This window comes from Neophocaena asiaeorientalis, unplaced genomic scaffold (genome assembly GCF_003031525.2).
Source record: "Neophocaena asiaeorientalis asiaeorientalis breed wild unplaced genomic scaffold, Neophocaena_asiaeorientalis_V1.1 scaffold43, whole genome shotgun sequence".
In the NCBI taxonomy this organism is placed as follows: Eukaryota; Metazoa; Chordata; class Mammalia; order Artiodactyla; family Phocoenidae; genus Neophocaena; species Neophocaena asiaeorientalis.
The window spans coordinates 14685269-14698069 of record NW_020173674.1 but is presented as its reverse complement, the minus strand read 5'-3'; the positions used below and the strand labels follow the sequence as shown (position 1 = coordinate 14698069).

General features: G+C 53.6%; 1 protein-coding gene across 1 annotated transcript in view; it reads left to right on the top strand.

The window, feature by feature from the left end:
• The first annotated feature begins 3667 nt into the window (after positions 1–3667).
• Positions 3668–12801, top strand: part of LOC112402441 (zinc finger protein 862) — a 48807-nt gene continuing 39673 nt past the window's right edge. The window contains exons 1-4 of the mRNA XM_024749371.1: positions 3668–3712; positions 4310–4434; positions 4789–4892; positions 5476–5738. Of these exons, the coding sequence (XP_024605139.1) occupies positions 4316–4434; positions 4789–4892; positions 5476–5738 (486 nt within the window). The 5' untranslated portion in view covers positions 3668–3712; positions 4310–4315. The remainder of the gene's footprint in view (positions 3713–4309; positions 4435–4788; positions 4893–5475; positions 5739–12801) is intronic.

The window sequence follows — 12801 nt, the reverse complement described above, 5'->3', positions numbered from 1 at the left end:
GACTCCTCTCCCAGGCCTGCTGACCCCACCCCACCCCACCCCGCCCTCCCCTAAGCCCCTCTCTGGGCAAGCAGGGCCAGAGCAGTCTGCGGAAACAGTTGCTGGAGCTTCACCTGGCTGGGGCCTTACCGTGCCCGCTGAGCTGGACCTAATGAAGGACACAAGCCCGTGTTCTCCCTCTCTTCCCAAATGGAAGTTCATTCAGTCCTGCCACATCCCATCTTCTCCCTCCCTGCCCCCATGGCCTTCACTACAGACACAGAAAGGAGTTGTAATACACACCAGTTATGTAAGTGAGAGTTGATTCTGGTTCTCCAGGCAGCTGGACCCCTCCAAGAATGAAAAGAACTTAATTGTGCAGCCAGTCAATAAATAGGTATCAAATAATGAGTACTTTGTAACCCATCGTGTTTCCCTTTTTGCCTTAGCTGCCAGGAGGCTCAGAACTGAATGGAAAGGTAGATCACTAAACATCTTACCACAGATTCTGTGTATAATTGGCATCACTCCTCTCCATGAGGTCTCTGGTTGTTCAACTGTCCTGCTGAGTATGAGTTTATGTTATAAATCGTCACAATTTTTTTAATGGGATGAAGGTGGGATGTAAATGAAAAATAAGACATGAAAGTAAGTGGCCCACAGACATCTCTACTTTGAGATTCAAATGAATGCTTTTTTTTATAAGGGGATGTTTCCCCCAGGACCATTTAAGACTTAGAAAAATGTCTGTGTGCCTCTTCCCTCTGTCTCTCTGAGTCTCCCTCTCCCTTTCCACATTTTTTCTCCGATTTCCTCTCCTCTCCCTCTTCCCCTCCAGCCTTTATTCCCTTACTATTGCCTACTTCTCCCTCCTTTCCTTCCCCGCCAGTCTCTCTTCCCTCCAACCCCCCTCTCCTTTCTCTTCCTGCTCACCCCCTTGCCTCTGGCAGCCAGTTTAGAGCCAGTAAGGGATTAATATCCCTTACAAACCCTTAGCACTTGGCTCTTTCCAAGACCTTGACCCAGCCTTTGTCTCAGTGATTTCTCTGGGGCAATTTTGATTATTTCCATTTTACCAAGGAAGACACTAAGGCCTAGAGAGTTGAAGTCATATGCCCATGGTTGTTTGCACAGCTTATACTTTACACTTATTATCAAATTCAGGCTCCAGGCCTCAGGAGTCTAATCCCATCACACTCTCACTGTCCCTCACTACCTCTCGATGCCAGCCTCCCCCACCTTGCCTGGCAGAGGTCACGAGAAAGTACCCCATGAAGAGGGTTCAAAACAATAACCCACCCACCCTATCTCCCCCTCTGAGGTCTCTTACAGAGTTGAGATACTCAAAGGGGCCAGAAGAACATATTGGTGGGAGACAGTGAGTTATGACGGGGTCATTGGGTCATGAATTAACTTGGCAAACATTTATTGAGAATATGCTATATGATAGGCAAGCCTGAGGCCCGGGTAAGGCAAGCAAGGCGCCTAGGGGTGCAAAACTGAAGGAGGCACTCAGTCTCAGGTGCGAGTCCTGCAAGCGCATGACCCTGAGAATGGGTGCCTCCTTAAAGTTTATGCCCTAGCATATGGCTTGTCTTTCACTTGTTCTGCCCTGACGTCAGGCACTCACTGTTACAAGTGCTGGCCATTCAGTGGTGAGCAAAAAGGCCTGCCCTCTGCCCTTGGGGAGCTTCTAATCTATTATGGGAAACAGATATTCATCAAATAATCATACTGACAGAAGACTGCTCTAAGAGTGACAAGTGCCATGAGGAAAGGGACATGGGGCTAGAGAGGGTATTATGGATGGGGGGGACAGTGAGGGCTGAAGAATAGGTAGGAGTTTTCCAGGTGGAATACACAGCAAGTTCACAGGTCCCCCTGGCAGGGTGGAGCATGGCATACAGGTGAAGCCGGGGGAGGGCAGAGGGGCTAGAACAGGAGAGCTCAATGCAAAATGGTCCCAAGCAGTCAGTTCCTATGATAGTGGCAGAGTCTGCAAATGACTGACTTAAAATAAATCCAATCCAAAGGAGAGAATTCAAAGCCACTCCTTAATGATGTCACACATACCCATCTTCCTGATGAGCTTTATTCAGTGGATGTATAGAGACGGTGCCTAGCTCCCTAGCTCCCTCCAAACACATCTCTGTCTGTTTAATACAGCAACGTCTGTGATAGAATCTAATACTTGACACATTTTCCCGATGAAGAAATGGAAGCACAGAGAAGTTAGCCTGCTGCCCAGGTCAGCTCGGGCTGTCATAACAAAATGCCATAAACTGGGTGGCTTACACACCAGACACTTATTTCTTACAGTTCAGGAGGCTGGGAAGTCCAAGATCAAGGTGCTGGCTAATTTGGTTCCTGGTGAAGGCTCTCTTCCTGGCTTGCAGACTGTTGCCTTCCTACTGTCCTCACCTGGTGGAGAGAGAGGGGGCGCTCTGGTGTCTCTTCCCGTTCTTTAAGGGCACCAGCCTTATTAGATTAGGGCCCCATCCTTGTGACCTCATTTAACCTTTATCACCCCCTCCCAGGCCCTGTCTCCAAATACAGGCACACTGCGGGTTAGGGCATCCAACATAGGGATTATGGATTTTTTTTTTTTTTTTTTTTTTCCTGAGGTGGCACATACAAACATTCAGTCCTTAACACCTGCCCAGGGTCACAGAGCCAATAGCTGGCATTTGAACACAAGCAGTGGGCTCTAGGAGCCCAGGCTCCTAAACTCTAGACCAGCTGCCTCAGGATGTGTTGCGTGTAAATGTTGTCCATGCAGTTGAGAAGTGCTCCTTAGGGCAGGGGTGTTGTGACCGTTTATAAATCCACTGGGTCCTGCCCCCACCTGGCAGCTGCACCTATGGGCTGAGTCCTGAACCCACCCCAGGGTGATTCGGGTGATACTTCTAGAAAAAGACTGGACTGAGGGTGTGGCGTGAAAGTGAACCAGTCCCGAAACAAAGCGCTTACATTTCGGGGTCCTGCTGTTTCCCATTTACTCAGAGGAGGCCCTAGGCTCCAGTGCAGACTTCGCCAGGAATGGGCTGCGTGACCTTGGGCGAGTCACTGGACGTCTTCCAGCTCTAGGTTCCTGCCTCGCTGACTCCCAACCCCTGCCCACCTCACGGGTGGCTTGGGGGCCACTTCGTGGGCTATGAGGTCAGCCAAATACCAACTTTGGGGCCCCTCGCAGACGCTGGTCCCCACCCTGGGCCGCGCAGGTGGGGAAGGGGTGGGCTTGCGGTGCGTGGCCGGCGACTTGGGTGTCGCTGGCGCTCTGGCCGCGCCGCAGGCCGCGCTGCCGCCGTGCCGAGTGGGCTGCGGAGGCTGGGAGGGCGCGCGGTGGGCCGCGGGGCCCAGCCTCCCCGGCGCTATCATCCTCACCAGACGCCCGCGAGGCGCCCCCCGGCCCGCGTGGGGGCCGAGGCCCGCGGGAGGGGTTTTTTTGCTCGGAGAAGGGGGCAGGCCGTCACGTTTCCCCACACCCCTCCCGCTGCCGGCGGCTTTGGGGCCCCGGTGGGGAGCAGGGGGCTGATTAGCCGAGGAGCAGGGGTGTGGCCAGCGGGGCCCCGGGTAGTGAGTCACACACGCTGCTCGCCCAGTCCGGGGGCCGAGCGTGCTCCCAGCCCGAGCTGAGCGCTGTTCTGGCCAGAAGAGTGTCCCCGGGCTTGGCATGAGGACCCTGGGGTGCCAAGGGAGGGGCTGAAGCCCAGCGCGGTGGTGGAGGAGGGCGGTAAGCTGCGGGCTAGGGAGACTCCCCTAGAGAGAGCTGGGTGGGGCTTGGAGTCAGGGCCGGCCCACACGGGGACCCCCAGGCCCCGCCTGTACCTGCTCTGAGCTGGCAAAGCGAGCCTGGCTGCATTCCCTGGCAGCCCCTGGGTGAGGGCCTGTGCAGCCAGGCGCTCGGGGGCCCATTCCATCTGCCTGCCCCCTTTGGCCCCAGCTGGACTTGAGTCGATCCCTCCCCTGCTCCCCATTGCAGGGTTTTGTGCAGAGGCTCCTGTGGGTCCCTCGTACCCTTTGCCCTTTGGTCTTGGGATACAGGCTGTGCTTCTCAGCCCTGCCTCCTGGCCTGAGCTACTCCCGGCCCCTGACCCCATGGGGCTGGTGGCTCCAGTCGTCCCCAGGACCAGCCCGGGATAGAAATGGCATTTCCTCTTGGCCGGGCTACAGCTGTTTTTGTTGTCTGTGTTCTCAAGCGCTTCCTCTGGGGATGGCAGGGAGGGTAACCAGACTCCAGGAGACCCCCGCTTGCCCTCTCTGCCACTCACCCCTCTTCCCCTGTCTCTTTGATCCTCTTCCTGTGGTGGTCCCGCCTTCGCGTCCCCAGGACAGAATGACTGAGAACATGAAGGAGTGCTTGGCGCAGACCAAGGCAGCCGTGGGGGAGATGGTGACGGTGGTGAAGACAGAGGTCTGCTCACCGCTCCGCGACCAGGAGTATGGCCAACCCTGGTGAGGCCCCAATGTGGGGACAGGCGAGGGAGAAGGGGGGGAGCATTGCTGGGCTGGGTTGATGGGAGACCCTGGGAAGACATCCCATGCTTTACTCATCTTCCATACTCTGCTCTGGGCAACTCCTAGGACCAGGGGTGAGCACAGGCTCTAGAAAAACCCAAGTAGTGGCCCAAGAAAGCCTGAACCCAGGTCTCAGGACTCCTACCTTTCCACTACCCACTGCACTGAACAAGCAGGTGGGCTGGGGTTCCTCCACCTGCCTCACATCCGGTCACGTCCTCGGTTTCCCTGCCCACCAGCCTCTCACTCTGATCGCTTTGTGCTTTCTCTACTGGCCCCTGTCCTGGCCAGCTCTAGGAGACCAGACCCCTCCGCCATGGAAGTGGAGCCCAGGAAACTGAAGGGGAAGCGTGACCTCATCATGCCCAAAAGCTTCCAGCAAGTGGACTTCTGGTGTAAGTGGAGCTTGGGGCTACTCTTGGCCACTCTGCGTGCCCTTCACCCCCCACCCCACCCTCCATCCCATCTCTGCTTAGGGAATTGGCAGTGAGAATACTGAAGATGGACACTCACCTATTACGTACCAGACACAGGTCCAGGCCTCAGTTAATCCTCACCATTAGCCACTGAGGTGTCCATTATTTGGTCCCATTTTCCAGGGGAGGACACTGAGACTTGGTGAGGGTTAGGTACCACCTGCGTCAGGTCCCACAGCTCACAGATGCACAGCTGCAATTCAAACCCAGACCTATTTGACTCCAGTCATGATCTTTCTTCTGTTTTTTCAAACTGGCTTCCTTGGTGTTGGTGGGTGTGTCCTTTGAGTCCCCAGGGAGGGGAGTGAGTTATCACTACTGAAGACTCAGGGACCTGTGACTGGCTGGGGTGGAGCCAGGGCTGGGACTCCCGAGTCCCATGCTGTGTACTTTCCACTGGCTTACGCTGTCCTCAGGGTGGGCCTCCCATCAGCCCCTCAGCCACCTCCATGGGGGTCCTACCTCCCAACTGAGGCTCTCTTTCCTCTTTCCATCCCTCCAGTCTGCGAGTCCTGCCAGGAGTACTTTGTGGATGAGTGCCCGAACCATGGTCCCCCGGTGTTTGTGTCCGACACGCCGGTGCCTGTGGGCATCCCAGACCGGGCGGCCCTCACCATCCCCCAGGGCATGGAGGTGGTCAAGGAAGCCAGTGGGGAGAATGACGTGCGTTGCATAAATGAGGTCATCCCCAAGGGCCACATCTTCGGCCCCTATGAGGGGCAGATCTCCACCCAGGACAAATCAGCTGGCTTCTTCTCGTGGCTGGTGAGTGTCTCCCGGGCTGTGCCTCGGAAAAGGGTGCCACGAACATGGAAGGAAACCAGCAGGGGGAGCCATACGCTGGCCCAGCCTGGCCCAGAGCTTTTCTGCCATCACTCCTGGACACGTGGATGATGGATCTTGCTGTCCCCTTGCCCCTGTGACCCTTGGTAGCCAAGGGCCATGCGGAGGAGCCCCATCTGGCAGTAGTCAGCGGAATCAGTGGTGGGGCAATTTCTCCATGAACCCTCGTGCGTGTGTCTGGCGGGCCATTCTATGACATTTATGAAGGGTTTACCCCAGCCCTCCTCTGGAGTGGGTGACCTGGAGCTGGGACTGAGGGGATGCATAGCATGACGTTCAGCTAAAAAAGCAGTAATATTCAATGCTAGAGGTAAAGCTTCCAACAAGACAGGCACGGTCCCTGCCCTCTGGGAGTGGACAGTCTGGTGGGGAGCACAGGCAGTGAACAAACACATGCACATGTGGCAAACTGCTACTGAAGGGGGAATACAGGACGCTCTGGGTACACAGGGAGATGGCAGCGTTCACAGAGCTCTGGGATTTGGGGCCTGGAGCCTGAGTTCATCATGTCAGCCAGGTTTGCTAATTACTATCTAATGTGACCTTGGATGAGTCATTGAACCTCTCTGTGCCAGGATAATCATAGCTGATGGTGAAGATGAAATGAGTTAACGCTGCAGAGTTCTTAGAATCGTGCTTGCCTTTAGTAAGCACGCAGTGACTGTCAGCTATTATTGTTGTTCTTGGCCTACTTGAGGGGTTTGGTCAAGACTTCCTCTGGTCTGAGACTTGAAGAATGAGTAGCAGTTAGTAGAAGGGGGATGGAAAAATGCTCCTTGTAGGCAGAACAGCTGAGAGAGAGGAACCTAAGAAGTCCGGTGGGGCAGCAGCAGTGAGCCTGAGAGGCAGAGCGGCGAGAATTGGCAGGAGAGGGAGGTGGGAGCCAGATCATGCTGTGTTTCATAGGCCATGACAAGTGCATCCTTCATCCTGTGGGTCGGGGGAAGCCATCGGAACGTTTCAAGCAGAGGTGTGACATGGTGGGTTGCGGAATGGAGAATTGGGATTCTAGGTAAAAGGCTGGAGTGGGAGTTCACATCTGGAAAGATGGTGGCTTAAACTCAAGTGCTAAAGGTGGGCACGTCTGAGAGAGATTTAGCGGGGAGAATCCCTTAGATTCGTTGATAGACAGGATGTGAAGGTGAGGAAGAGGGATTTTCAGATTCGAAAATTATCAATGATGACTTTCAGGCACCAAACTTGACCACAGATAGGGGGACATGGGACAGTAGAGAGAGGCAGGCTGGGGGTAGGAAGATGATTCATTTATCTTTAAATAAACACCTCTTGAAGGTCTGCTTTGTGTCAAGCACTGGGCTGGCTCTGGGGACGCAATGGTGGACCAGATCAGACATCAGTCCTGCCCTCATAGAATTTACTGTGGGGAAGATGGAAGAAATGAAAGAATAAGATAAGCGTCAATAAATGTAACATTATGGGGCTTCCCTGGTGGCGCCGTGGTTGAGAGTCCGCCTGCCGATGCAGGGGACATGGGTTCGTGCTCCGGTCCGGGAAGATCCCGCATGCCGCGGAGCGGCTGGGCCCGTGAGCCATGGCCGCTGAGCCTGCGCATCCGGAGCCTGTGCTCCGCAAAGGGAGAGGCCACAACAGTGAGAGGCCCGCGTACCGCACAAATAAATAAATAAATAAATAAAAATAAATGTAACATTATGGCTCTGAAAGGTAACGGAGAGACAGTGGGGCTAGGAGAAAAGTGATCGACCAAGGGATTTGATGGGGCCAGGAGTTGGGGAAGGCTTCCTAACAGTTGAGCTGTGATTGAAGGAAGAGAATTCCCACTGGGTGATGATTGGTGAGGGGCATCAAGATGGATGGAGCACCATGAGCAAAGGTCCTGTGGCAGAAGAGAGCACGGTACGTTTGAGCAACTGGGAGGTCAGTATGCCTGGAGTGCAGCAAACATGGGCCTGGAAGAGACAGCGGCTGGGTCATGTAGGGCCCAGTGGGCCAAACTGGGACTTCCGTTCTCCATTTTAAGAACAGCGAAAAGCTTTCATTTATGTTTTGAAAGGGTGACTTTGGCTGCAGGCTGGAGAACTGATGGGGTGGAGGCATTGGTCAAGAATGGACGTCTGCACCCCAGTCGGAGGACTGTGTTCGTTCTTGAAGTCGCTAACGGTGGAGGGTTGAGCTAGGGTGGGGCAGAGACATGGAGACAAGCGAACTGGTTTGTGAACTACTTCAGAGATGAAAGAGATTTGACTTGGGAAGAGACCCATTGTCCCAAGTAAGGGAGAGGGAAGTGTCATGAACAACTCCTGCAGTGTTCCTCTCCCTACAGGTCAGGAATGGTGAATTTCTGTGAGAAGTGGGGAATGCCAGAAGGGGACTGGGTTGAGGGGAAGATCCTGATTTCGGTTTGGGGCTTGTTGAGTTTGGAGTGATGCCTTGGATATCTTGTTGAGTGATGCCAAGATATCCAAGTAGTGATATCAACTAGGCAGCTTTATATATATGGGTTCAGAGCTTGGAAAGGGCGACTGGAGATGTTACTTCATGAGTCACCTGTGCATAGGTGATCCGTGGGGCCAGAGGGCTGGAGGGCAGCCCCCAGGGAGAACGGGCTGAGCGAGAGGTGCAGCAGCCTAAGGACTAAGCTTTGAGGAACTTCAACGGTGAGCGGCCCAGCAGGGGAGCTCGATCCTGCAGGGGAGCCAGAGCAAGAGTGGCCTGAGGTGGGAAGGCCAGAATGTCCAACAATGTCCAACTCTGCTGAGAAGCCAAGCAAGAGAAGGGCTCGAAAGCATTTACTGGATTTAGTGCCAGGGAAGTCATTGGTGACTTTAGCAAGAGCTGTTACTATAAGCCAGTGGTTGTCAACCTGGGGCAATTTATACCCCCCGCCCCCTTTCTGGACTAGTTGGAAATGTCTGGATGGGTTTTTTTTTTTTGCCATCACAACTTAAGATGGAGATATGCTACTGGCATCTAGAAGTAAGAGGCCAGGGATTCTGCTAAACCTTTTATAATACATAGGACAGCCTCCTACAACAAAGAATGATCTGGCCTCAGTTGTCAACGGTACCAGGGCTGAGAAATCCTGCAGAAGAGTAATGAGATGGGAACCTCATTAGAATGGAGGTGACTGGTATAGTCACTTCTCAGAAGTTTGATTAGAAATAAGTGGAGGAAAGAGACAGGAAGGGTGATGGCTGAGGGAAGACTGGGGTCAAGGGAGTTTGTTAATGAGACATTAACTTCCTTAAAAAACCCAGTGGAGGGAGTCCTGCTGAAGAAATGATTGAATATACAGTAGAGATAAGGCGTGATGGGTAAGCTTTTATATTACCTAAGAAGGTTCACATGGAGACACTGGTTGTAGAAAGGAGGTGGGCCAACATTTTGTCTGTCCCTGGAGGGATATCCTAGAGATTTGGAGCAGGTGAAGGGAGGTGACTATAGTAGGCCAAACAATGGTTCTCCAAAGATGGCCATGTCCAGATCCCTGGAACTTGTGAATGTGTTATATGGTAAAAGGAACTTTGCACACGTGATCAAGTTAAGGACCTTGAGATGGAGAAATTATCTTGGCTTATTGGGGTGGGCCCACTGCAGTTACAAGCATCTTTATGAGAGGGAGGCAGGAGAGTTAGAGTCAGAAAGAAAAGATTGGAAGACCCTATGCTGCTGGCCTTGAAGATGGAGAAGGAGCTAAGGCCTGCAGAGTCTACAAAAGGCCAGGAAACAGTCTTCCCTCAAGCCACCTGAAAAAAACTCAGCCCTGCCAACACCTTGATTTTAGGATTCCTTACTTCCAGAAAAGGAAGACAATAAATGTGTGTTGTTTTAAGCCACCGTGTTTGTGGCCGTTTGTTACAGCAGTAGTAGGGCACTAATCCAGTGGGCTTGTGTTTGGGGGCACATCTGCTAAAATGTGCAGAGAGGTGGTAGCCTGAGACTGAGGAGAAGGCGAGTTCAGGTTGGGATGGGTAGAGATGGAGGTGCCCTCGAGATGCCCAGGTGGCGCTGTCCCGAGGCACGTTGGTGTGTGTGGGTCAGCAGCCGAGGGCAGATGCCTGGGTATGGAGGGAAAACCAAGCATTTAAATATATGCAGCTGAAGCCCTGGGAAGGGTTGAGCGGTGGGGTCAGTGCTGCAGAGGGCGAGAAGCTTGAGGATCGAGAGCCCATTGGCACACAGGTCTTGGTGTCCTTGGCAGGGGCAGTTTCACGGGTGGAAGCCACATTGCCGTGGATTGAGATGTGAGTGGGAGGTGAGGAGGGGCAGCCAGCAAGGGTGATTGGCTGTTTTCAAAGTCTGGCTGCTCATTGAGCAATTATTATATGCCAGGTGTATACCACATTCTCCCTCAAAACAGTCCCACAGGTGGAGGTGGCTGCCCTTCTCGTTCAGATAAGGGAACCCGGGACTGAAGAGGTCAAGCAAGCAGCCCCAACTTCCGTAGCTGGTACCTGTCAGACCTTGGGTTCCTTCAAAGACAGCATCCCTCCATGATGCCTGGGGCTTTAAGGAGTTCCATCGTGGGGAGACATGCGTAAGGAGGGGGAGCAGTGAATGTGGTTATGTGTCCAAATTCAATCTATCCTCACAGACACAGAGCAACTCCCATGCACTGGGCACTGAGCAGGAAGTTCTGGAGGTAACACAAATACAAGAAGTTTGCTCTCTGTTTTTTGTTTTTTGGGGTTTTTTTGCGGTACGCGGGCCTCTCACCACTGTGGCCTCTCCCGTTGCGGAGCACAGGCTCTGGACACGCAGGCTCAGCGGCCATGGCTCACGGGCCCAGCATGTGGGATCCTCCCGGACCAGGGCACGAACCCGCGTCCCCTGCATCGGCAGGCGGACTCTCAACCACTGCGCCACCAGGGAAGCCCTGCTCTCTGTTTTTACAGAGCCTTCGGTTCAGCCACAGGGAGCGGGGACTGAGGTAGATGGGAAGGCAGGAGGCCTATTCCCAACCCAGAGTTTTGCTGGTGATTGTGGTGCTGCAGTAGGCTGTAGGGGTAGGCAGAAGGGGAGTTGGTTTTGGCTGGGCAAATTGGGGATGGGTTTTGAAGGATGGGTAGGAGTTCAGCAGAGGAGGCTGATGCCTTCTCAGCCTGCAGGAAAATCTCAGGGGAGAAAAATCTAGCGTCATGCCCAGGGAAGGGCTAGTAGGGTCCCCTTCTTTCCCATCAGAGTCTACCCTTTGGGACAGCCCAGCCGGGAAAGGTTGGAGTCTCTAAAGCAGATAGCTTCCCCAGGTTCGTGGCCTGGCATGGGTCCAGGTCTGGAGAAAAGGGATAATAGGAAGCTCTGGAGTTTGCAGCGTGATCATAGACCAGCTCCATCTGTTCGTGGCCTGTCGTTCAGGGGCAGGGCCAGAGGCAGCAATGTTGCTTCCTTGGAGGTTCCTTCCACGGGCCTCTGAGCTGTGGCATACTCATGGGTGCAGGGACAGTATGGCTGGAGGTTGCAGGACCACGTGGAGGCTTTGACCTTTGTGATGCAGAGAAGTGAGAGGCGTTGAAACCTGTGTGTGTGTGTGTGTGTGTGTGTGTGTGTGTGTGTGTCTGTGTGTCTGTCCTCAGTTGGGGCCTCAGCTGGGGAAAAGCAGGAATGAGGAACGGCTCTGCCTGCTCAGATGATGGGTTGGCTGAACGGTGCGAGAGGGGGAAAGGTGGGCTGAACGACGGCCCTGACTTTGGACCAGGATCCGGAAACTCCACATCCTAAATAAACTGCATTCATCTGTCAAATCCTGTCCCAAAGCTATACTTGTCTGTGCTTGACCTTCTGCCTGCCTTCCAGAGCTCTGGCCTCCGTCCAACACAACACATTTCCTTCCATCACTCAGTATATAGAGTCCCCTCCAGCAGAAACGATGGTGGTGCTATAAGGATAAGCATAGCCGTTAATGCTTATTGAGTGCCTACTACGTGTCTGGGTCTGTACTCAGCACTTCACAGGATGATCTCATTTGATCCTAGCGTATGCCCCTGTGAAGCAGGTACTGTTCTATCCATTGCACAGCTGAGAAAACTGAGGCCTGGAGAGGATGAGTCATTCTGCACAAAGCTAAACGGCTAGTGAGTAGCTGAGCCGGGGTTCAAACCTGGGCAGTGTGCCTCCAGAACCCACCTTCTCATTCGGCCTCCTGGTCCTCTCCACCTCCCTTACTTGTCGGGCCTATGCCTACATCCTGGCCTTGGTCGACTCTGTTCCACTCATCCTTCCTGCCCAGTACAAGGTCCCTCTCCACCTCCCCTCAACCTGGAGGAAAGCTGGTCCCACTGCGTACAGTGTGCTGCAGGGACGGGGCCCGGGTTGGGATGCACCAAACGGCCATTTCCACTTTGCATCTCTCCTTCATGGCCTGGCCTCCTTGGAAGGAGTTTTGCTCTCACTTCTGACTGTTTAGAAAAGAAATTCCCCTTCCTCTGCTTACTCATCTCACTGGAAATCATAGACTCCATAAGTCATTGCCAAGGTTGCCAGGCTGCCCCCAGGCACTGCAGGCCAGAGACGATGCTGCAGGCATGAGATGCTTGGGGAGCGCCAGGCAGCCATATGGTTTGGTAAGAGGCAGAGAAAGAGGAGGCCAGCACAGGGTTTCTGTTTCAGCTTTTCACTGAGACCCAGTCCGGCTCCAGAAGGGATTTAGGGCAGCCTAGCAGCATATATCAAATATAACATGATAGCATATTAAAACTGAGAGAGAGAGAAGAAAGAAAAACAAGGGTGGAGACCCTAAATGGAGCCAGGAATGAGGCTAAAAATGCATACCATAATGACCTGTGTGTGCACTTTTAGCTATAGAAGGTCCCAATCCGGCAGCCACTGGGGAAAGGCAAGCCTGCTTAGCTACCAGTACTTTCTGGCCATAACTCGAGAAGTCCCAGGTAGCTCCCGAGGAGGTCTCCTTTTCTGGGTAGAGACTGGATGGGAGATTTCCCAGGCCTCCTTATAAAGAAGACACTGTGTGGTTGGGATTGTTCCCCCGCAGTCAGCCAGCCTCTCTGCC